This window comes from Xiphophorus hellerii, chromosome 1 (genome assembly GCF_003331165.1).
Source record: "Xiphophorus hellerii strain 12219 chromosome 1, Xiphophorus_hellerii-4.1, whole genome shotgun sequence".
NCBI lineage: Eukaryota > Metazoa > Chordata > Actinopteri > Cyprinodontiformes > Poeciliidae > Xiphophorus > Xiphophorus hellerii.
The window spans coordinates 14,211,196-14,236,189 of record NC_045672.1 but is presented as its reverse complement, the minus strand read 5'-3'; the positions used below and the strand labels follow the sequence as shown (position 1 = coordinate 14,236,189).

General features: G+C 41.8%; 1 protein-coding gene across 4 annotated transcripts in view; it reads left to right on the top strand.

Annotated features, from left to right (window-relative positions):
• The first annotated feature begins 440 nt into the window (after positions 1-440).
• ampd2b (adenosine monophosphate deaminase 2b) overlaps positions 441-24,994 on the top strand; it is a 30,302-nt gene continuing 5,748 nt past the window's right edge. The window contains exons 1-12 of one of the 4 annotated variants that reach the window (XM_032572853.1): positions 14,967-15,070; positions 15,262-15,401; positions 21,350-21,474; positions 21,568-21,698; positions 21,802-21,870; positions 21,946-22,048; positions 22,169-22,373; positions 23,722-23,863; positions 23,989-24,078; positions 24,284-24,413; positions 24,514-24,708; positions 24,788-24,919. In XM_032572853.1, the coding sequence (XP_032428744.1) occupies positions 21,445-21,474; positions 21,568-21,698; positions 21,802-21,870; positions 21,946-22,048; positions 22,169-22,373; positions 23,722-23,863; positions 23,989-24,078; positions 24,284-24,413; positions 24,514-24,708; positions 24,788-24,919 (1,227 nt within the window). In that variant the 5' untranslated portion in view covers positions 14,967-15,070; positions 15,262-15,401; positions 21,350-21,444. Of the gene's footprint in view, positions 798-14,953; positions 15,071-15,243; positions 15,402-21,349; positions 21,475-21,567; positions 21,699-21,801; positions 21,871-21,945; positions 22,049-22,168; positions 22,374-23,721; positions 23,864-23,988; positions 24,079-24,283; positions 24,414-24,513; positions 24,709-24,787; positions 24,920-24,994 lie in introns of those variants that run through there. The other 3 variants (XM_032572844.1, XM_032572836.1, XM_032572861.1) reach the window with 3 other exon arrangements.

The following is a 24,994-nucleotide window of genomic DNA, read 5'->3' as shown; positions in this document are numbered from 1 at the left end:
AGCGTGGATCTACCTGCATCGCCTCTGCAGATCTTCTTCCGTGCCTCACTGACTCGCTGTGCTTGCAGGGCGAATGTTGATATTATCGCCTCACCGTGTTCACACTTATCAAATTTTATGCAACCCATTTTATAATGTATTAATAGAAAGTTTGCTAGCCAAGACTCTGCACTACAGAGTATGCACAGATTTGTGGTTGTCATGGCAACAGCAGAACAGTGTGCATGAGTGCGTGTGTTGTAGTGGTTGTTGTGCGTGGCTGTGCAAGTGTGTGTTTTTTGCGCATGACCAGGGGGGGAAATACGAGACCGTACATCACCCCCCCACCCCCAACCACCCCACCCCCCACCCCTAACCACCACCACCACCACCAACGCTGCAGCTCAGGCGCCAGGGTCTTTTGCGAGGGGGCGGAGTTTGTTTCTCTGCAGAGGGATGCTGATGCTGATGGACCAGTGAGTCTGGAAACCCCTTCTCACACATCGACTGCAGTGAGACTCGCTCAAGCTGAAAGCATCTGTGCTACATCTCTCTCTCTCTCCCGTCTGTCCTCCTCCTCCTCCTCTCTTTGCCTCCTCTCCTCGCTCGCCCAGCATCACTCCGTCCTCCACAGCTCAGCCTGACTCACTCAGTTCTCCTCCTCTTCCTCCTCTCATTCGAGCCGAGCCGAGCGACACGACCCGGGATCATGTCCTCCAACGTGCCCTCCGGGACCGCAGCCGGTGGCTCCGGGGTCAAAAGCAAGCCTCTTTCCCCTTTTAAGAAGCGGGGCAGCCTGCAGTACACGGCCAGCACAGGTGAGTGGAGGAGGTGAGAAGAGTCTCACATTAAACATTAAACCCCATGTTTCAGCTCTGACAGCCTTTCAGGACGAGTCACAGAAAAAGAAAGACAGTGTAAATAAAAACACTTTGTGCGCATTACTTTCCCCTGAGTTGGAAAAGGTTGGCAGTAGTTGAAATGCAAACCTGTTGATTACAGGAAGATGCAACAGAGGCTGTTTTGTGGGGAAGATTTTAGGCATTTTACTCCTTTGCTGAAAGCATGTTCACAGTCTTTCTATTATATTTCTTTTTTTGTTATCTTTTCTGGCTTCATCTTTCATGGTTTCACAGAGCTGCACCACAAATGAGCCACACCAGTATGAAACAATTTAGCCGTTGCGCACCTTGTTTTTCTCAGGTGAACACCCCTACGCTGTTAGCTGTCTTGTTTTAGGCTGAATTATGACTTTCCAATAGGGATATTGTTTTTAAAGCATTTTGCAAATTGACTCTTCCTGTCCTTTTTTTTTTTCCTTGAGAGAAGAAACTTGATGACGGTGGTTTTTGCTAAGCTGGTTAACTGCAGAGAGAGAATATGTATGTTGGTACCTCAGGACTTTGTCCTCGGCTGAAAGAGAGGATTAGCCTCCACTCCGATGTATGCACAGTCTTTTATCCAAACCACAAAGAGGAGGCGTCATATGCCGCTCCAGCCACACTTTCTCTGAAATGCAAAACTTGTTTGTTCGTTCTAGAGTGATGTGAGGCTGAGGGGTCGCTCTCTGAAACAAGATGAAAGCGTCCCTCTGTGCAGATCGTATTTGTCTCTTTTAGCCCCACATTCAAGCATTAGGGTTTCCTTTTCATCAGGGAAAATGCAGAAAATAATTTCTGCATGGGTGCAGGTTTAATTTTATTTTATTTTTTTAATGCAGGAGATTATAGGATAGAAATAATGGTTGGACTAATCTAGGAAAAGATTTTGTCATAGTTTGGATCTTACTTTTGCTGTTTAACCTACAGCAGCTCTCAGAAGTGTACAATACTGTTCCAAAAGTCACTAATACAAAAATAATTAGAGCATGATAAATCATTTTAAAACATTTTCCACAAAATCATATATTCTGTACAACAAATCATTTATGAAATAAAAGAAGAATTCTATGGAATAAAGTAAAAAGGCGCTAAAACATGGCTGCATAAATATGCACACCTGCAAACAAACACTTTGATAAAACATAATTTCGATCAATTTCAGTGTTGAGCTTTCTGAGTGAGGAGTCCATCAGCAGGACAGATTTTGATTTGGTTAAATGTCACTAAATCTGTTGAAATCCTTTGTTTACAGTCCTATTCAGACGACTCCACATATGTATCGTCATTACGCATATTTAGAGTTTTGAGCCAGTTTCAGATGTGTTCTTTGGAAGAAAGACCTTTTATTTTGACGTCCCAACCCTCAGTGCAGACGTGTGGAAAATCCAGGAGATATTTGTCAAGTCGAACAAAATCACTACCTGATGGAAATTGTAGCTATATTCTGGCCATTGCAGAGCTCATCTTACTTCTTCCAGTTCAAGTTAATTTGATTATCTGAACTGAAGAAAAACTGAAACTGAATCAAAAGGTGCTTCAGCAGAAGTACCTTTTGCTGAAGCAAATATGCTATGCAACAAGGTTATAGCATATTTACATTTTTCTTTCAATAAAGCTCTTTGTTTTTCATTTGGATTATGTAAGACTGTTATCCTTGTACGTTTAAAAGCTTCGAAAATGGTGACTCAAAGTCTCTCTTGTTAGATCAAACCTGTCGATTTAACAGCGGTTTGTACACTTCAAAACCTCGACGTTCCTGTTGTTCGTTTTATGAGCGAATCAAAGAATAAAATCTCTGGCAACAGGAATAAAAGCAGTTATTATGTCCTGGTATAGTTGCACTTCACAATGTTATTGTGATAGCAGAGTATCTTATTTCATAGTGCTTGTGTTTTTGGAGCCACAGCAGTGTATCATGATAAAATTTGAGGTCTGTGTCCTCCATCTTGACTGGGACAATTGTTATAGTCATGTTTCTTCAAAATCTTGCATTGTTTAAATTTAAAGTTGTCTCAGTAATGTCTTGGTTCTCATGTCTCCACTGAGAACCAACACTGGCATGCTCAGACTTTAGTTTACGGTCAATGTGTTCAATAATTTGACGTCTAATCCAGCAGCAGGAAAGCTGAGTGAATCATCAGCTCCCAGATCAGGATGTTTTCAGCAATTATCCAGTTTAGCAGCTTGTAAACAAAAGCATTATTATAAATAAATGCTCTCATGCTGGGTGGAATAATTGCAAAGATGCTGTTTTTTTAAGTCCCATTTCTTTTACCTCTTCATCGTTAGAGACTTTACCGAAGACAGTCTGCAGAGGCACATGGAAAAACAACATTCACATTTGAAAACAACATTTGATTTTGTTAAAGCTGAAAGGGAACTAACTGAGTAAGCAAATATGACATTTAGGTGACTCATCTCTTTTGTTTTGTGCTTTTTTGCAAGGGCGCTTGTGTAGTTGGGGGGCAGATTGTACAGTATTGTAACAGCGAATGCAGCGAAATCAGGCTGATTTGATTGCATAAGATCAGATGGTTAACTCTAAAATTTACAGTGCAGACACAGAGCCACACTGGGCAGCGTGTTCAGATGGAAATGCCACACATAATTCTTGGTTCACAAAGATAAATCCTTCTCACCGCTCACTCAACGCTCCTCTGCAAGCACAACTACACGTTATACCTGCAGTTCACATACAGTACAGCTGCACAGCAGAGCAACACGGTGGGGTTTAATCTGGACTCCTACCTCGATGTAGGAGGTCAGGGGGCTTATAATGCGCTGGGGGAAACCCTGGATATATGTATAAACATCAATGACTCCTGGATTTCTGGGCTTCTCACCCTTTCTCTAAGGGAGCCCAGAGACCCTGAGGAGAAAACCCCTCCAGTATAACAAGGCAGTTCCCAGGAGGGGCACTCTCCAGTACTCCCTCCAAGGACTTAAAAAGGCTCGGTGAACAGTCAGAACCCGACCCAAACCTGTAGGTAGAGGGACAGGCTGTCCTCTTGTTCACCCCAATGTACAGGCACCAAGACGGGAGGCAACAAGTCAGCCCACTCCTGCCCAGCGCCTCTCACAAGAGGCAACTTCAGGGTGGGAGAACATCCAACCCCTTTCAAGGAGACTGGCTCCAGAACCAGAGCCATGCACTGCAGTGACTCTGAAGAGTTTTTGCGGCGCTAGTGGCTCATATTATTGTGACAGTAGGCAGACAGGAAGGAGGGCGAGGAGAGAGGGGAAGACATGCGGCAAGGTTCGTCGAACCCGCGACATCCGTTTCGAGGACTAAGGCCTCCAAACGTGGTGCGTGCTAACCCCCTGCGCCACCACAGCATACCCGAGTCCGACTATTTCTAGCTGGAACCCATCAGCTCTTTTCGGGCTGAGCCCAGCCAGGCTCTGTGGGTTAAAGCCCGGCCACCAGGGGCTCCCCAACGTGCCCCACCCCCAGGCCTGGCTCCAGGGTGGGACCTCATGTACGGGCGAGCAGAACCATTGTTTCCAATGGTCGTTTTCATCATAAGGGATCTTTGGGCTGCACTTGGTCTGGTTCCTCACCTTGGACAATGTTTGCATTGGGTGGCCCAACCAGAGGCATGAAGCCCCGACAGCAAGACTCCTAGGATCACTGGGACACTCAAACCCCCCCACCACGATAAGGTGGCAGCCCATGGAGGGGATGTGTAGGTGTGTGGGTGTGTGTGTGCGTGGGTGGGTGTGGGTGTGCGTGGGTGTGGGGGTGTGTGTGTGTAAATATGAAGTAACCTGTTAATTATGTAAGACAGAGAGAAAATGAGAGAGAGAGGAAGAAAGTTGTTTTTTCAAGATGAGGAAACAAACTCAATGTGGTGGGAAGCAAATTCTGACCTTTGGTCCAGTTGTGAGGTGAAATGTATCTTTTTAGTTTTTTAAAAAAGATTTTTAGGCTCTAATAAAGTTTTTTAGGCCGTTATGGCTGAACAGGAAATTGGGAGGAGAGAGAAGGAAATGACATGCAGCAGATTCCCCAGGACTGGGAATTGAACCCATGTTGACAAACAAAACCTAGAAGTAACATCCTAAACAAAACATAATTTACAGTTTTACTATCAATCTGGTTAAAAAAAATAACTGAATTAGGCATTTCTTAGCCCCTCTTCCTTCTCTTTTATACAAGTAGACAGCACATAAGCTCAACAACACAAAAGCTTTATATTTATTACAAAGTATTCATCTAAGAATCGATTTCTTCCTGTAGTGGAAATGATTTCTGATTAAGTTCTCTGTTTTCATACTTTCATGGATTGTTCTTCTTTTTACTTTTTCTACAGTTTTTCATGTTAAATTGTACTATTTTGCTAACTTTCTTATATTATCTTGAATCTGTATTTCTAAATAAAAACTAACAGAAAGATCACACAGTAACTTTTATTTTTGATAAAACCTGTTTTTTTCTTATAACAAACAAACCAGATAAAACAAGTTTGGGCTTCTTCATGGTCCGGAGTATTAAATTATGATTACAATTATCATCTAATATTATGTACAAATTAAACTCTAATCTTCATTTAACACCCTGGAACCTGAAGAAGTCCAAACCTGTTAAATCAGCTTCTTTATGTTTGGTATAAAAAGAAAAACAGGTGAATCTACTGAACTTGTGTCGTGCCTTGCTAGTCATGTTGACCACTCAAAGCGCTTCACACTACAGTCACATTCACATCAACATGCAGGTCGGAGGGCAACTTGCTGCTAAGTGCCCCGCCCCGGGGCAGCTCAACATGTAGCTGAGGAAGCTGAAATTGAACTTACAACCTTCTGGTCACAAGACGACCACTCTACCCAGCCACTGCATGATCCTTTAGCTAATCTTTTTAAAATACAGGTTTAAACAGTTTAATGAGTTACAATTAGGTGCAATTTAATATAAAAAGTGTGTAGAAAAGGTAAACTAAAGGACAAACCATAAAAGCACAAGTACAGTGAAAATAAACAGAAATCATTACTATTAAAAGAAGACATTTTAATTCTTAAATCAATACGTTGCTATAAAAATTGAGCCCAGTGTTGTTGCGGCACTGAAACAGCGTAGGAAAAAGGGCTAACGTACGGCTAATTCAATTAATTTGACAAGTTTAACAATAAAGCTGCACATGTGTTTGGAGGGTCTTAAAGTCTTTTGGGGGCAATTTACAGTGACCAACTGACCTGACCTACATGTTTTAGGAGATGTGGGGGGAAACCGGAGCAGCCGGAGAAAACCCACTCAAACACGGGGAGAACATGCAAAACTCCACACAGATCGTCTCTGTGAAGACGCAGCGCTAACCGCTGCACCACCGTGCTGCCCACGTTTTTTCCAATTGGGTTTGGAAGGGATCTATTTTCTAGTTTGTCAATGGGGAAAAAACTTTTAAAATTTGGTCTTGATGGAGCGTGGCATGGCGCCCCGTTCACAGAGGCTACAACCTCCATGCGTTTGATTCCAGTCCTCGGTTCGTCTCCTGCACGTCTTTCTCCTTCTCTAAATATCAAAATCAAGAACTTTAGACATGTTCTTGATTGTCTTCACTCGTTTGTTTCTTTTTTGGCTTTTTCCATCGCAGAGTGTTTCGTACTTTCTTCCAAAATGAAATTTTAGGTTTTTTCTTTTTACCATCCTGCATGGTTTTAGCATCTGGATTGTCCAAATCCTCCAGGACGGTTTCTCCAGCGATCTTGGTCTCTTCTGAGGATTCTGGATCCGTGGAACAGCCTGATAAAGGTTCTCCTGAGAGTCCCTCCTCTGAAGATACCTCTTGACTGAAGACTTTAACCAGGTCCACTTGGTTCTGTGAGTCTTCCTCCTTCTCTTGGGAAACTGTGATGTGTTTTTGTTGGTAATCTTCTTTCTCAGCTCTCAGCGTGTCGGGCAGCAGTAGATCATCTCTTGCTCTTTCCAAATCATTTTTCATACAACTGATCTCCTCCTGGTATTTTACTGCTTGTTGTTTGAATGCAGTGACTTCGGTTTCATACCGACAGCTTAGCTCCATGTACAAACCTTTAACCTTCTCCAGCTCAGCCTGGGCACTCCTTTCGTTGTCTTACAGGAACTTAATCTCTGTTGTTGTGATTTCTTTGAGGACGGCATATTCAGCTCTCAGCTTGTCGAGAAGCTCCTTGTCCTGCTCTGTTTTCTCCAGGTGAGCTTTTCTCTCCTGCTCTACCTGCTGTTGAAGTTTTTCGACCTGTTGTTGCAACTCAGAATGTTTTCTCTCTTGGATACGCTTCTCTTTCTTTTCTCTGTTTGAAAGAGCAGTTTCCTCCTGCTTTATCTTCTGCTCGTATGTTTCAACCTGCTGCTGTATATTAATGATGTCTCTTTCATATCTACATTTTAGCTCCTTGTAGAAAATGTGAACCTGATCCAGTTCGTGGAGCATCTGCTTCTCCCTCTTTTGCCGAGTTGTGATTTCTATTGACATTTGTTGGAAGAGCTCCTCCTTCTCAGCTCTCAGCTTGTCTAGAAGTTTCTTGTCCTCCTCTGTTTTCTCCAGGTGAGCTTTTCTCTCCTGCTCTACCTGCTGCTGAAATTTTTTGACTTCTTGTTGCAACGCAGAATGTTTTCTCTCTTGGATACGCTTCTCTTTCTTTTCTCTGTTTGAAAGAGCAGTTTCCTCCTGCTTTATCTTCTGCTCGTATGTTTCAACCTGCTGCTGGATATCCATGATGTCTCTTTCATATCTACATTTTAGCTCCTCGTAGAAAATGTGAACTTGATCCAGTTCATGGAGCATCTGCTTCTCCCTCTTTTGCCGAATTGTGATTTCTCCTGACATTTTTTGGAGGAGCTCCTCCTTCTCGGCTCTCAGCTTGTTGATAAGCTGCAGATTCTCATTCTCTCTTTCTATGTTGGCGTCTTTCTCATGTCTCGCCTCCTCCTGGTATCTTTCCATGTCTTGCTTTAGTTGAGAAACATCGCTTTCAGATTTACAATTGAGTTCATTGTATGAATGTTTAAGTTGAGTCAATTCTTCCTGCAAACGTTTCTCGCCGTCTTGCAGGAATGCGATCTTTTGGGACATTTCCTGAAACATTTCGTCCTTTTCAGCTCTCAGGTTCTCCAGGAGCCGTTGTTCCTCACTAAGCCTCGCTTCATGAAACTTTTGAGTCTCGGCCTCCTGCCTCAGCAGAGCATCATCTGCTTCATACTTGGAGCGCAGCTCCTCGTAGGAAGACTGGAGTTGGCTCAGTTCTTCTTGAAGGGCCTGACTTTTCTCTCTCTCAGCCTGTATTTCAGCTACAAATGCTTCCCGGCTGAGGAGGTGGGCCACCTTTAACTCCTCAAAGTTTTGCTGCAAGGGCTTCTTCTTCATGTATTTCACATCGTTGTGAACCTTGGAAGCAATGACCGCAGCGTTAAGGACTGCTGGATCACTGAACTTCTCTACTCTCTCAAGTTCCCTCTTTGCCTCTTTGGCCTGGTTGATAAACGTTTCTTTGAGAGCTTTCTGCTTTTTTAACTGGAGTTTGGTCTCTTCCAGCTCGGCCTCCAGGTGGGCCAGTTTTTGGTTGTCTTCAAACCTTCCGGCTCTCTCCATTTCCAGGGCGTAACTGAGTTCATGGATTTCCCCGTGGAAGATTCTCGGGTGTGCAGGAGGGAACCTGCCTTGGGGGTTTTGCTGGCCTCCCCTTCTCGCGTGGGGTCCCATCGTTCCGCTGTGGTATCTCGGTGTATGATGAGACATGTTCTCCTAAATACAATCACTAAAAATCGTCGATTGGTAAACTTCCTGAAAGAGCTTTGCGCACGTCTGAACTGGTCAGTGATATTGCAAGCAATGAAAAATATGCAGAATTGTGTTGTATACAATTCTGCAGTTGATGACATCACAGACTGCATCGCCAGTGACATCGCAGAGTCTTCCTTTGCTGGGGGTGTGACATCATTCCACCACCAAATATCTCACTCTTTATTCTTGTTTACATTCAAATTAGTCCACGAGTCACTCGTTTTTATCCCAAATATCAGGGCATCAAACTCATTTCCATTTTGGACCAGATCAAAAATTTGAATGTTCATACAGGGTCTCTTGTGCCAGATCGTACTGATAAAAACCAATTCAGTTGTTAAAATGTCAATATATAGGTGTTTCACTATTCAATAATTCTTAAAATAACATAATATTGAACATCTTTTCACACTAATCAGTCCATCCAGGATTGTTTTTGTGGTTTTCTGCAATCATCACAGATTTTGTGGAGTGTGGATTGGTGCAGTTGCAGCTCAGCTGTATGCACTGTGAGATTTTCCTTTGAATAAAAAAAAAAGAAAAGTTATTGTATTTTTTATTACCCAACCCTCTTTACTATTAACAAAATTGTGGAGAAAAGAAAAAGTTATTTTGTGCCAGAACATCTTGTATGTAGCGCACATCAGTGTGAGTCTGTGGGGGTCAAAGGGCACGCCAAAGCCGAAATCTTATTGGTCAGTTTGCTTTTTCTGGGAGCTGAAAATGATGAGTGAAGTTTTAACCTCCCGTAGTTCTAAGATCCCGCCTGAGCTTTTTACAGTGCGCGGTTCTGGCGGGTCACCGGTTTATTTGCTTTTTTTGTGGTTTCGGGAACTTAAAAGCTGACGGGTCGCCCGCTGGCTGACGCCAGCAGATGTAGAAAAAAAAAAGTCCAACAGATCGGAAGGTACAAAACTATCACTGCACCTGACCTGCAAGAGCACAACCACCTCTAAAACGCGCATCATGTGCGCGTCGCACAAAAGCCGCTCTAACCTAAATCACTAAAACAGCGCACCATTTTTTTTTTTTCCACAAACGATGCTAAATCATAAAGACATGGAAGCGAAGCCTATATACCCGTGAGATCCACGGAAAGAGGAGGATGTTGATTCCCAGGTTCAGGTGGTGTCAGACGTCCAAAGGAGGAGAAGGTGAAGCAACAATGTTTGCTTAATTGGGGAACGTTTCGACTAGATTAAATTGTTTCACCCGCAGTCTTAGCGCGAGAAAGAGCGGCAGATGTCAGCCGACAGGTGACCCATCAGCTATCCAGTTCGGAAAACATCAAAGAAGCTCATAAACCGACGACCCGCCAGAACCGACACGGTAAAAAGCTCCGCCTGGATCCAAACGACCGCTCTTAGAACTACGGGAGGTTCAAACTCTGCTCATTCATTTTTAGCTTACAGAAAAAGCGCCAAGGCGACAAACAAAAAAAAAAGCAAACTGACCAATCAGATTTAAGCTTTGGCTGCTCAGTCCCACAGACTCAGATGTGCGCTACGTACCAGATGTTTTGACACATAAGATCTTTTTTTTTTCTCCACAATTTTGTTAATTGTAAAGACGGTTCATAATAAAAATTTCAGAAATTATTCTTTTCTTTTTTTACTTCCAGGAAAATCTTAAGGCAGGCAGAGTGTGTGTGGGTGTGGGGGTGTGTGTGCGTGTGCGTGTGTAGGTGTGTGTGGGTGTGCAGCCGTACAGCTGCAGGCGCTGCTGCCCTCCGATAAAATCCTGCAGGCGTCTGCGCAGTTCTGAACTTTAACCATGGAAAAGAGTTTTATGCATAAAGCAATTTATTTTAAACATTTTTTGTAATTAACTTTTTTTTTTAAATCTAAATATAAACAAATGTTATTAATTCAATGTAAAAACATTCAATTAAATAATTTCGTTGGCAGTGCTCCCTAATGACAATGGCTATTTTTAGAACTTGCTCCATGGGCGACTGACAATGTCCCCTCGGGCGACCGGAGGCCCGCGGACCCCATGTTGGTGACCCCTTCTCTACAGTCTTATCAAATAATTACTCAGTGCTGATTAGATTTGTTTCTGCTTCAGCCACTTTCAATTGAATTTTAATTAGAGATCGCATGATGTCTTTCAACATGCTTGCATGCAGCAAAAGTGAATTATCCCCCTTCAACAAGTAAACGTGCTCAGCTGAGAGGGAGCAAATGTGAAAATATGCTGCAGGATCAGAACAGCTCAGAGTTGGAGTATATTTTGTGCAGCATGTTTGAGCTTAGTGTCTGTATTTATCACATCATTGCAGGGTGAAGCTCAGCAAAGAGCAGCTTTAGATGTATCTCTTCTCTGGGTGTGAGGAAGGTGGGATTAGAGATACCCACTCTCCAGCTCGCCCCCACACTGCGCTGATACAATTTGGAGGCACTGAAATGTTGAGGCATTGAAATGTGTGCAAATGGTTGTAAATGAATGCAGCAGTGGCTGTCTGCTTGAGTCATAACAGCTGTCTGACATTAATTGAGACCAAAATGGTTTAATGGAAAATGCATTAAGAGCAGGGTGAAAAAAAAACCCAACAATATCATACATTACGCTGTGTGTTTGGGTTTCATTTGTGTTTTCGATCATTTCCTTGCTGTTTATTTTGATCTTTAGATCTTACCATATTCTGTTCATCTCTCTGTGTTCATTATTGTTAGTAGGTGTTGCTGTGTGATTTCATTTTTTTTCTCATTTAGATTAATTTCTCTTAGTGTTAGCCTTTTCCCCTTGGTTTGCAGTTTCCGTGAGTCTTTGTTCAGCTTCTTTGCATTAATTATTCTCTGTTCCTCTGCCCGTGCTTCATGTCCCACTGTCCTCATGCTTCTGCTGCAAGTTTTCTGATTTCATTATTAAAATTTCACCACGATTCTCCAAAGCTTCTTTAGTCCAGCTCTAAATACACACTACTTGAGAATTAAAGATTCTTGGAATAGTTTTCACACCGATCTGAACTTTTTCACATATTATAATAATCTGCAGATTATTTTACTGTGATTTCATGTGGTATACCAGCACAAAGTGAGGTATATTTCCAAAACGCTTTTACACATAAAACGTGCTGTCCACTTGTTTTCAGATCCAGTCGACAGTTTGTAGAAAAAATACAGCTTCAAAAATCAAAAAATCAGAAAATTGAATCTATCCTTCTTTGATAAACAGATTAAAGTCAGTCAGATGGGGTGCATATAATCGGTGAACAGTAATATTCAGGTCCTGCCACAGACTTTTAATTGAACTTTAGTCTTTTCTATAACTGGAACATTCAAACACGCTATCATCTAACGTTTAGATGATAGCAAAATCTGATTCTCAATCACTTCCCAATCACCCCTGTTAATCCGCTTCTCAGATTGATAGAAAGACGCAGAAAGACGTTGATCATATTTGTAAAAGCAACTCATGGCCTATGATAAAATGTGAAACATTTCCAAAGTAAGCCCTTTAATCAGCTCACTGATTCAGAATGGTCATTCAGGAAGCAATGACACACCGTAAATCCACTGCAACAAGAATCTAATCTGAGGTAATAACATATTTCTTTTAATGATTGACCAAAACTCCTACACACCTTCATCAGATAACCTGAGCTCAGACACGTCGCCTTTTTCCTTCCTTTCCGCGGCTCGGATGGAGCAACATCTGGAATGAGATGGGGTCAGGGAGGGCGGGGTCGCCTCTCTGTTGTCCTGGAGCCTGATGGTGTTTTGATGCAGTCGATAGGTCGACCAAAACCTGACCGCACTCAAAGAGGTCCAGTTTGAAAGACATTAGATCACATTTTTTAATGGCTGAAAATGTTAAACTCTAAATTCTACTTATCATTTGCATAATGTGGCGAGTTTAGCCTATAAACACTAAATTACCTAGAATTTAACTGAACTGAATGAGAAGCTTAAAGATTAAAAAATAGATTAAAGGACAAAAGAATTTTTTTGCACTTTGTGATTTCTTTAAACAATTGTTGCTTAGTCTTAACACAGGTTGACAAATTTCTCAGATGATTTTTTTAAGAGCTGCCTGTAAAGAGATTTGATAAATAACTTTCATCTATGTGAGAAGATTGACTAAAACACCCATAATGCATTGTGAACTACTTTCATTTTCATGTGCGGATATGATGGAAGTGTCTTCACATGATTTAATATGAGTAGATTATTTAAAGCAGGTCATTATCTTGTTAATTACAACACCTTTCTAAGATCAAAATCAGAAAAATGCAGACAATCTGACAGATATTTGTTTAAAACCAGGTTTAATTTATCTCTTGACGTTGCTGAACATCATTCAGATGTTCATCCATCACAATGAATCATTATAAATGCAGTTATTTGGCTGTAAAATCTCACGACCATTAGAGAGCGCCGCCTCTGAATAAATCCATGTCTCAATGCTCACTGAAAACCGATTAGAGTTCTTCAAAACTAATTTGTATTTGAGTAACGGGGATAAGAAGTGACAAAATGGATTTTCTGGTGCTCTGATCGGGTGGGTTCATTTTTTGGTAAAAGTGTCACGTTGGGCTTCACCCTCCATAATATCCTCCCCATCAGGAGGGCTTTCCAGAACAGATTTTTTTTTCTTTCTTTTTGTGATTCCAGTCATGTGGGATTGCATAGAGTTACTTAGGAGATTTCCATGTTGTTGTAAGAGGATATCCAGAAATTGAAGGTAAAAGTTGAGTTGAGTTTTAGCAGAACAGCGTCTCATGTCTTACTGAGCTGACAAGCAGGACAGATAAAAGACAATAGCCCCTGAAGCAGTGATATCAAATGGACTAAAATCAATCAAAAAGCAGGAATCATCACATAAACAAACAATGAAATAATAATAGTCTCATCTATTAGTTGGTAGCACTGTTGCCTTGCAGCATGAAAGTCCTGGGTTCCGATCCCAGCCTGGGGTCTTTCTGCATGGAGTTTGGTCAATAGCTTCAGCCAGAAAGTTTTCTTGCTATTAACTCTTTCAGTTTTGGTAGAGACAGGGAATGAAAGCAACCAACCATGAAGCGGTCGGCCACAGAGTGGGCTTATTCGATGCTGAGATACACAGTGTGCAGAGATAGCCACCTTTCTGCACAGATGCTGGATCCAAACTCATGTGTCCTTCAGATTAGCTCAAGAACTGTCTAAAGAGAGCTTCAGGGAATTGATTTCCCAGGTCCTGGGGCAATGCAACACACCTTTCTGTCCAACGAACCGATGAGAAAGTCTGGGTTTGGTGCTCGCCAGGAGAACAGTGCTTGCCTGATGGTGTTGTGTTAGATGTAAAGTTCAGTGCAGAATGGCTTATGGTGCAGGGCGGCTTGCAGGCTTTGGGTTCGGCTCATTGGTTTCACTAAAAAGAACTGTTAATATTTTGCATACCAAGTATTAGAGCCAGACTTTCCGATCTGACATTAAAGTTCCCATAAATCCATTCCTAATTCAAACATTTAGATTAAGAGTGGGAAGTAACTCATGTTCACGTCTGTGTAAAGACAAGTAACCCAATACTTTAACTTTAGGCCACATAGTCAATACTGTCAGGGACACTCTAAGAAAATAAAAATAATAAAGTTACGAGAACAAAGTCAGAAAATTACAAGAATAAAGTCATCATATTATGACATATTCCTGTAATATAAGACACATACTGTATATTGCAAGAATATATGACCTTATGACCTTATCATAAAGTCATATGAGAATATCACCTTATTCTCATATTACAACTTTATCCTTGTATTATATGGACTTTATTTTTGTAATTTTATGACTTTATTCTCAAACTATTGTAACTTTATTCCCACATTACTACGACTTCATTCTCATTTTATTTCGACTTTATTCTAATAATATCATGACTTTATTCTCATATGAATTTATTCTCATAATACTATTATTTTTGTTTTATTTTTTTTAGTATGTCCCTAACATGCCATCGTAGAAGAAAGAGAAGGTCATTCCAGAAAACAACAAAGCGGCTCTTTAAGTTTATTTGTGAGAGGAGATTCAGCTCTGGTCACATGTTGAACACATTTTTCCTCCTCAGACTTCTACTATTTATCAAAACAACAGCAACAAAAGGAGGACAATGAAATGTCAAACCTTACAGCTGAGACAGCAACGTTTTGTTCAGATACACATGACACAAACATCCCGAACACATGGTCCCTTCAGCAAAACACAGCTCACGCCACTGCGCGGAGAACAGGGGGGTGCTGCTCCACCAGTTCAACCCAGGAGAGACGGTGGTTTCCGCTGATGCTCCTTCGTCTCCCCCTCCCCGCCTCCTCATCCTCCTGTGGTACAGTCCAGATAGATGTCAGAGGGTTTTAAATGAGGAAGATCAGCTCCAGAGGCAGCTAGTGCAGCGACAGCTGGCCTGGACCAGGAGGCAGGCAGAGCAGAGGGGGGCTGTGAGGGGGAGTTCATGGATCTGCCGGACCTGCTCTGTGTATGTATGACAGGGACAGATTATGGATAGCAGCAGAGATGACTGATGGTTTGACTCTGTGAGTGCATTGATGTACAGGCACGAGTGTGTTTGCAGTTTTTGGGGGGGGTTATTGACTTGGAGTGCTTCTCATTTGTTTCTCTCCATCCCTCCTTTGCCTCCATCATGTTGAGCCCATGCTGAAAGGACAGCAGTCGCCATCCTGGGCCATTTGCTGTTTGGCATGCTCCATCTCCCAGCCAGGACAGCATCTCTTTCCCTCCTTCCCTCTGTCTGTCTGTCCTCCCTTGGCTCTGCTAGCTGCTGGTTAAAACTGGCTCTGAGGAGACAGGTATGCTCCACTACCCTCATCCCTCATTACAAAAAAAAAAGCACAAAATGCCCCCCTCCTTTATTCCTCTCCCTCTTTCCCAATCACCTCTCTTCTGGCTGTCCTCTGACGGCTTCGTGCTACAGCCCCAAGCAGCACTGTCTTTAGAGTGCCGAGGAGACAGTGTGCTGATTGATCGCCCCACAAACTTGCTTCCTGGTGCATTTCCAGAGTGGGTAAAATGGTGCAAGTGTGCAGAAAGAAGAAGTCCAGATCGATAGTGCCTGCAACTCGCCGAAGCTGTGGGATCCTGGAGGGGTTGTAATGCTGGACCGTATCTGGGCTGTTAGTGTTTTTTAGTTTCCACAGGGTAGGCTGATGAAAAGCAGAAAAAAAGAGAAGAGGCTGTTTTTATATCACTTTTGGCCTGTGGGCATGGAGATAAAAACTGTCTCTGCAGACAGAAGCAAGTTTCAGGGTCTGCAGATGAATGTTGAACCACAAGGAAAAAAGTTTTTAAATGCTGCTTAGTTATAATATGAAGGTCTATCAGATGGTCATTAAATCCTGTTGGATTTATTTGGTTCTAGATAGCAGTCAACTGCATGCAGAAGTACCAGAAACACTTAGCTTGAAGCATATTGTTGTAGAAACAACATGTCTAATATGTATGATTTCAAAACTCTTGGTTTTTGCATTTCGTTTGACAGTTTTACCAGAAAGCCTTTTTTTTTTCACATTCGCTAAGCATCAGAAATAAATCCCATTCTGCTTGGAGCTTTCTAAATAAAACTCTTCTACGGCATTGTTAGTCTCCGGCATCCCAAAGCAATCTTGCCTCTGCGAGAATATGTACGTTTTACTGAGAAATATTTTCCACCGAGGCGATGAGTCACAGCCCTGACTGTAGATTTAAAATCTCCACAGGTGCAGGTAGACTATGGTAGTTTGTACAGCGGCCTGTTTGATGGTAAAACCAGAGAGATTAAGGGAGGATGTTGAATTTTATTCATGCTGAACATTTATTCTGAGTAAGGGCCCAGAGTTAGAAGGTAAACATTTACAGACATGGAAAAGGAATAAAACATACTGATCTCAAAGCTACGCTGTTTGTTTGACATTGAGAATCACATGACTTTATCTGTCTCTTGCATCTAATCTGATTTTCAGAAGAGTCAGGAATCATCTTGAGCTTCACACAAAATAATATATGCACTCACTGGTCACTTTATTAGGTACACTTTGTTTTCAGAACTGCTTTATTTCCTATATATTGTATGATAGATTGAACAAGTTGCTGGAAACAATGCTCAGAGAAGACACTCTATTAGACTGAGATCTGTACAGTGAACTCACTGTCATGGTCAAGAGCCCAGAGTGAGATTATCTGAGCTTTTTTCTGACAGCACACTGTGGTCATAATGAGATGGAAATACTCAAGAAAAACACTCCAGCTAGCTGTGTGTAATTTAATGATGCTCAACTGACACAATAATGGACCTAAAGTCCATCCATTGCCTAAACCCGCCGCTTGTCCTTGCCGGGTTGCGGGGGAACTGGGATTTATCTCCAGCTGTCATTGGGCGACAGTCGGGGTGCACCCTGCGCAGGCCGCCAGTCCATCACGCGACAGCACAGAGACAAACAGGACAGATAACCACGCACACACTCTCAATTTAGAGAGAGCAATTATACAAACAGTCATGTTTTTAGAGGTCAGAGGTCAAAGTACCCGGAGAGAACCCATGCATGCACTGGAGAATATTCAAACTCTAGAAAGACTTCAGTCAAAACCAGTGCTACCTAGCTGCACCACTGTGCAGCCTGGGGTCCAGAATGTGCCATGAACACATCCCCACATTATTATACTGCTACCGGTCTGAAGTGTTGATACAAAGCAAGATCGATTTGATGTTGTTGCCACATTCTGATCCTACAGTCTGATTCCAGCAGCAGAAATCTAGACTCACAGGCCAGGACCAGAACTTGTTACAACCACATTACTTTGGTTGCAACAAGTTGTTAGAGTTACTGACCCCTGATGTCAACAAGGCCTTTTTGTATCAACAGATATTTTCTGTTTTTTTAATACATTCTCTATAAATCTGAAAAATCTGAAAGGAATGTTTTGTTTGGAGATTCCAGCAGATCATCTCTTTCTGACACAAACAGCCATACTGTGTTAAAATGATTTAAATCTAATTTCTTCCCCTTTCTGACCTTCTATTTACTTACTTTACTTTGTGTGGATAAATGCTCCTGAGTCCCTAACAGGTGATTGGCAGATTCGCTGTTCATTTTAACAAGTTATTGAGCAAATGTTTCTACTAAAGAGCCCCCAGTGAGTGGACATCTCCAGCCTTTCTCTTTGTTGTGTGAATCCTATTTAACCTCATTTTGACTCAGTAGATATCAAGCGGTGAGTGTTGTCTCTTTTTTTCAGCATCTCTTAGGTCCTGTAGACAATTATAAACCAGTTTAACAATTTTGCAGGAGAACTCTGGTCAATTTAACATCCGTGTGGACAAAATACTTCCAAGGAAAACACTGATGGATTTAATTTTAGAGCGGTTTGCTCCCCGACCGTGAGGGGATGAGTCATTATATAACCATAAACGCCACTGATCCAAATATAGCAGCCATTAGGGGCTTAGCTTCAGGTCTGGAGGCAGTGGCTGGGCTTGGCCTTACTGCATCCCAATGTGGTTGTCACATCCTGCCCTCCACACCAGTGTCCGGTGTCATTAGAGCGGCTTAATATCCATTGAACTGAGAGTAGAAATAATATCCTTGGCTGCTGCTGCACTGCACAGATGTCTGTGGCTTATAGACTGCAGTTTATCAAGCATTGTTCATGCTTTTGTTCTGTTTTTTAATCCAGTCAGCTTTCTTTTGCATCTTAAATGTAATCTTTCAGTGCAAATCTTTTTGACTTTGAACATAGGATATGTAACATCGGGCAAAGGAACTTGGTATGAAAATATGACTTTTGGTTAAGTCCTGGGCATTTAGATTTAGACGTCTATGCTTTGATACTATTGTCTCTTCAAGTCTCCTAACAATTTTCTGTTGAATTTAGTTCTGGTTTCTGGCTCAGCTGTTCTGAAACTTTGCTTCACTTCAGATGAAATTATTTTTTTGTTGATTTGGATGTATGTTTGGACTCAATGTGTTCATAAAAAAGTACATTTCTCTTGATCTTAATTTTCTAGCAGAAACCTGAATGTGTTTGACCTAATCTGATTGATACGTGGAACTGACCTTCATTTCCTCCAGACAAAACAAAAACTTTTCATCAGACAAGTGATTCTGCGACCACCATGTCTTACTGTGGGTATGGGTGTTATTTTGGCGGTGCACCGGTTTGTTTTTACACCAAAAATATTTTTGGGAATTGCAGCTGGATTAGTTGTGGCTGTTGTGACGTGCAGTTGTCACCTCTCTGAGAAATAACAATCCAGTGACTATTTTTGAATTTAGAGCTGAAAGTTTGGAATGAAAGAGAGTCAAGCTCAGAAAATCTTCCTGCCATCTAAGCTTGTTGTGTCATTCAATGAGAAGGTTACCTATGGTGCACATTCACATCAAATACAGAATGTGATTCCTATTTTATCTTATCTGTACTCCTGGGTAAATAATGCAAGTCATGCCAATCTCTCAGTCAATAAAGCAAGGAGTGGGGTGACCTGTGGTGATGCCCCAAACCTCACAGGGGAGCAAATCAAAACGACTTTCAAAAAACATTATAAAATAAACTACATACATACTTACTTTTTTCCAACAATTATCCAGAATATTTGAAATTAAAATTGCTCAAAGAAACAGTTATGGTAAATGCCTCATGTCATACGATGTCTTGCTTACTCAGCGTACAGTTTCCCTGCAAACATCAACTCTTAAGTTTTATTTTTCTGTGCAGCAGACGTGTGTGTTCCTCTCATTGTTCCTCAGAGTTTCAGATACAGTCTATGTTTTGACATTGCAGCCATGTGGTCCCAGCAAACTTGTTCTCTGTGTTGAGTGGGATGTGTTGATTGGACAGTGTTAGGCTGAGTGTGATCAAATGTGTGGTGGGTTGAGGGCTGGCCAATTAGTTTTTAACAACTACTTTTTTCTGCAACTCTGTAAGGGTCCAGACTTAAATAAAGACAATAGGTGTTCAAAAACATTTGGGAAAAAAAAAATCTCAATTTAATAATTCTAAAAAACAGTTTAAAAAAGCTTGGAGATTGTGGTGGATGATCCTGTTTTAATAGAACAGTTTACTTGTCCGGTTATGTGTGCGTTGTGTCTGAGCTGCTGTCATCAACAAATGATGTCCAAGAGGTCAGACTGTAACATGCAGTGCATCCTCTCTGACCTCTTTCTGAACATGGTCTATAAATACTGAGGGACATCAGCCCCACTGATACTCTGCCATGCAGGCAATGAAATATTCAACATGATGATGAATATTTCAGTGACAGGAAGTTTCGAGTTAAAGATGGATATCTGTCTGAAAACTATACCCGTGGTGAGTAGTTCTCACCCTTCTCTCATTGTTTATGTCTTAGTAATAAAATACTTCCTTTTTGCTTATTAAATTTTGTTTGCATTTCCTTTATTTTATCTTTAAATGCATTCACTCACTTCCATCCTTGTCACAAGGATTCTCACGTTCTGAAAGCCTCCTCATCTGTCCGTGACAGCTGAGTCTGTGTAGGACGGGGTCCTGCAGAGCAATAATGGCCTGTGTGCCTCTGCTCTGATGGCTCTTCACCTAAATGGTTCATTGTGTACGAAAGCACAAATAGGCACTGAGCTCCACTGCTCTGCTGAGAACCCACCGAGCAAACTTGTTTTAGTCACTGCTCACTACGTGAAGTGTAAATTAGATCTGAGCTTCTTCAGCAATAATCTTCCTTCCTTCCTCTTCTTCTTCTGTTTTTTAGGCTCCAGGTTTTATAGGATTATAAAAAGCTTCACTGTCACTAATTGTTCAAAGAGATCTGAGCCTGCACAGGAAGCCCACGCAGTCTTTTTGGTTGCCAAAAGTTTAAGTAAAAATTATTAAGAAATAATGACAACCTGGATGCAAGAACAGAACTCTGGTCCAAAATCTGTCACATGAGACTGCAAAGAGGTCAAATCTTTGACCAATGTAAAGTCTAAAGCCTTACTAACATGAACTGAGCTACAAAACAAATACTATCACATTCACAAGCCGCCTGTGTAGATAAATTTGCTTACATGTCAGAATCGGGGAACAAGAAAAAATAAAACATGCATGATGAAGGACTTGAGAAGGCAGCTAGAAGTAAATTGTTACATAATGGTACAACAACTTCAGGCATCAGTGCATAGCAAAAAAAAACCTAAATAAAAATCTTTACTTAGCTTAAGCTGTGCTCTACATATGGCAAAAATGGTTTTATATTTGTTTGTTTGAACATGCACTGTAAAAAAAACAAAAAAACACATTCACTTTTCTTGCCGTTAAATCAGACTCCATTTCTTCTGATTAAAATTGGCTTGAATACTAAAACGAATTATATTTTCTAAATGCCAGGATAATGAGGGATGCACTTTTCATTTTCCTGTTATTCAAATTCAGAATACTTTCCTCAGTATTTCATAGAACTACGATTTAAAGTCAAACAACTTACAACAGTTTGTTGCCACCACCTAAATTCCTAGTTGGGACGTTGTTCTCAGATTTGCAAGTGTCCCCATTTTTCCTTTGATTTTACCGATGGTCATTATGTCCAAACAATTAAATTGAAATCAAGGTAGGTGAATGTGCAAACAGTTCTTTATGTTGCTTTTTAGAGCGAAGGCTTCTTCATCGCTGAGTGGCCTCGCAGCCCATCTTCATACAAAATTTGTTTCGCTGTCGATAATGATACTCTTTTAACCAGCTTCACAAAAAGTAATTTGCAAATGCCGCACTAAATTCTAATACACCACTTTGCCTCTCTCTTTCTCTGCAGTCGAATTTCGTGGCCCTCGGCGACTTCTCACTTCCCAGCATTCCTTACCCGGGATCCCAGTGGCCCTGAAACAATCCATCGACCTGCGCACCTCCATGGACGGGAAATACAAGGAGATAGCTGAGGTCAGAACTCTGCCATTGAGCTCCCCTAATGTGAACATATGTCTTTTAAGCTAATATGTCAGCTTAACTTATTGTTTCTGCTTCTGTGTGAAGGAGCTGTTCTCCCGCAGCCTGGCGGAGAGTGAGATGCGGAGCGCCCCTTATGAGTTTCCAGAGGACAGCCCCATCGAACAGCTGGAGGAGAAACGCCATCGCCTTGAGCGGCAGATTAGTCAGGATGTCAAGTAAGTGGCAGAAAGTAAAGAAATGTGTAATCAATGCAGCCACTCAGGTGGTTTTGTTGGCAAATCAGAGATCCCAAAGTGAGTTTAGGGCCTCTGTGCTCAGGTTCGAACCAGACATCCTCCTCCGAGCCAAACAGGAGTTCATGAAGACGGACAGTGCCACAGACCTGGAGTGAGTCAGCAAAGATTTTGTTATGAAATGATTATTGTTGTCAAATTTTCATGGACTTATGGACCTGTGCATCAGATTTATGAAGGAGCAGAGCCAGGCTCCTAATCAGCAGGACAGAGACGTGGTCCAAGAGAGCGAGTACCAGAGAGTCAGTATTTCTGGAGAGGAGAAATGTGGGGTGAGTTGGAGAAGTCAAATAAAACTTTCTGCGTTTCTTCTCCGTTAATGTAACACCTCCTCCACTGTGAAGACATACTCTATCTTTGCACCTTTTGTAATCTGTTGCTTTTCCCTGAAGGTTCCCTTCACAGATCTGCTGGACGCTGCCAAATGTGTGGTGAAGGCTCTGTTCATCAGACAAAAGTACATGGGTCTGTCGCTGCAGAGCTTCTACAGGACCACGGCTCGCTACCTGCAGGAGCTGAGCGAGAGACCGCTCTACTTGGACATCTACGAGGAAGAGGAGGAACTGGCAGAAACCACAGAGACCAGCTTCACTGCAGGTCGGCACATACAGCAACACTTAATGAGCCAGAGCAGGTGAAACAGAGAAGTTAACTTAGGTATTAACTGTGAGAAGTTACTGCTCTCCTCAAAAAATATGCAGAAAGGTTTGGAGAGAATCGTCTGAAAGTTTCCAGCTTTTCATTTTCAGTCCAGTTTCAGACCTCTGCTAGTTGTCCCAGTTCTACACTCAAACAAATGTCCAAAACACATTCAGTACACAGAAACAAATGTGTAGCCAGTTGTTTGGTTGCTGTTCACCAAACAGGGGAGACCCCCTGGACAAACAGGAAATAGAAAAATTGTCAAGCCACAACAGGCAATTACAATTTTGTTTGTCCCGCCCCTTGGCTGTTCCCACCCGGAGCAGAGAGCCATGTTTTACCTATTCCTGGACCCCTTAGTGTTTACAACAAAGGGTCCCTAATATTTGTGAGTTTTATTGTTTAGTTTCTTCTTATGTCTTATATTAATGGCATTGGGGAGACTAAATATTTCAGTTTATATTGTGGCTTACCTGTAAAATGTTGCACATTAAAATAAATGTTAAATGAGATTAGTTTAAAATCAATATTAAACTGATGAATACATAATTTAAAATGAATGTAACAGGAAGTACAGAGTATTTGCTAATACTGACAAATTGTTTGCTTTGTCACTCACCCTTTTTGGTAACGATTCATATATTTAGCCGTTGCCAGCAAGATGTATTGGTGTTATTATGACATGGGGTCCACCAGCTGAAGTTCACTGTAGTATAATTTTTTACACATGGACAAAATCTCGAATGTCCACAGCAGAGGGACCTAGTTTTATCCAACAGAAGATGCTACTGTTGAGCTCTTTGAAAAGTCTCACTTGCTGCCAAAGCTTTTGTCCTTTCAGCTAAAGGCATCACCACGAGCGTCATTTGCATGTCTGCACTAGCAACTCATTTAGCACGCTTCAAACAACAAATCTGCCCCTTTGTCCAACTCTATTATTTTTGACTCCACCAGCTGACCAGTTAAAGAAATTACCACCTTTCTGGAGTGAGATGCTAAAACAAAAATAGACATTAAACAGGCTTACTGCAAAGTACAAGCTGTGAGAGAGAAAATGACTTATTTTTAGTCTTTCTTTATTTTCATATTTTATTTAACATTAAAGAATGTGAATATGTGATGCTAGTTTTTCTGGATCAGACTGTAGAATGCTAGGCGACAGCAGTAGTGCTCTCTCAGTGGAATACAACCTGGCACCCCCACAGATTTAAAGCTCTACAATCTGTTACACCCCCCTGAACATGCTGCCACAGTGTGTGGGCTGCTGAGCTCAGACCGAGCATGAATTTCTGCCCCCTCACAGACACCACGGTGCACCCACCTGCTTCTGACACGCACCCGTACGAGAACCGGGACCCCGCCAGCATGGCCCCCGATGTGGGTTACGGCTGTAAGATGGTGAACGGCGTCATGCACGTGTACACCAGCAGGGACGTTATGGAAAAGTAAGATATTGGGGACAAATTTCTTGGTGCTTCATCCTCAGTTTGAGGAGTTTTCTGTTTTTAGACTCAGTTCACGTGTGCCAGTGGCAGCAGGCAGACTTGTTTGACTGTGATGTCCCAAACAGGAACACAGAGCTCGACCTGCCGTACCCAGACCTGCAGGAGTACATCGCTGATATGAACGTCATGATGGCCCTCATTATTAATGGACCCGTGTAAGCTCTAGTTCCTAATACTGAACACTGCGTTGTAGAAAACACAGCCTTGCAAAAGTTTTCCTAGGCCTCAAACTTTTATTGAGATTTAATAGGATAAGCCAAAATAACGTGTCACATGGTTATGGTTACTTTTGCAAGGCACGGATTGTTTGAAATCAATTTAAAACCAAATAGTGTGGTGAAATGTCTTCTTTCCCCACAGAAAGTCGTTTTGCTATCGTCGGCTTCAGTATCTCAGCTCCAAATTCCAGATGCACATCCTGCTGAATGAGATGAAGGAGCTTGCAGCACAGAAAAAGGTTCCCCATAGAGACTTTTACAATATTCGTAAGGTAAAAATCACACCTTCTTGTACCTCGTTTCCGTCATAATCATTTGTGGGTAACCCAGAAAAAGAAAATATTTTCCCCCCCCCCGTTTTTTGTTTTGCAGGTAGACACTCACATTCACGCTTCGTCTTGTATGAACCAGAAGCATCTTCTTCGTTTCATCAAAAGAGCCATGAAAAAATATCCAAAAGAGATTGTGCATGTGGAGAAAGGCAAAGGTCAGACACTCATGGAGGTGTTTGAGAGCATGAACCTGACGGCATTTGACCTTAGTGTGGACACTCTGGACATGCATGCCGTAAGCAACACAGCGTTACAAATGGATAAACAAGAACTACGAGGTGCAACGAAACGTTTCAACTGTTTTCCGTCTGCAGGACCGCAACACCTTCCATCGGTTTGACAAATTCAACGCTAAATATAATCCCATCGGTGAATCCATCCTGAGAGAGATCTTCATCAAAACCGACAACTACATCGAGGGGAAGTACTTCGGTCACATTATAAAGGTGCTCGTTAAAAAGCATACACAACCTCTTTTATCCACTTCCTATGAAATCCTGACTGTATCTTTTTTAAAGCGC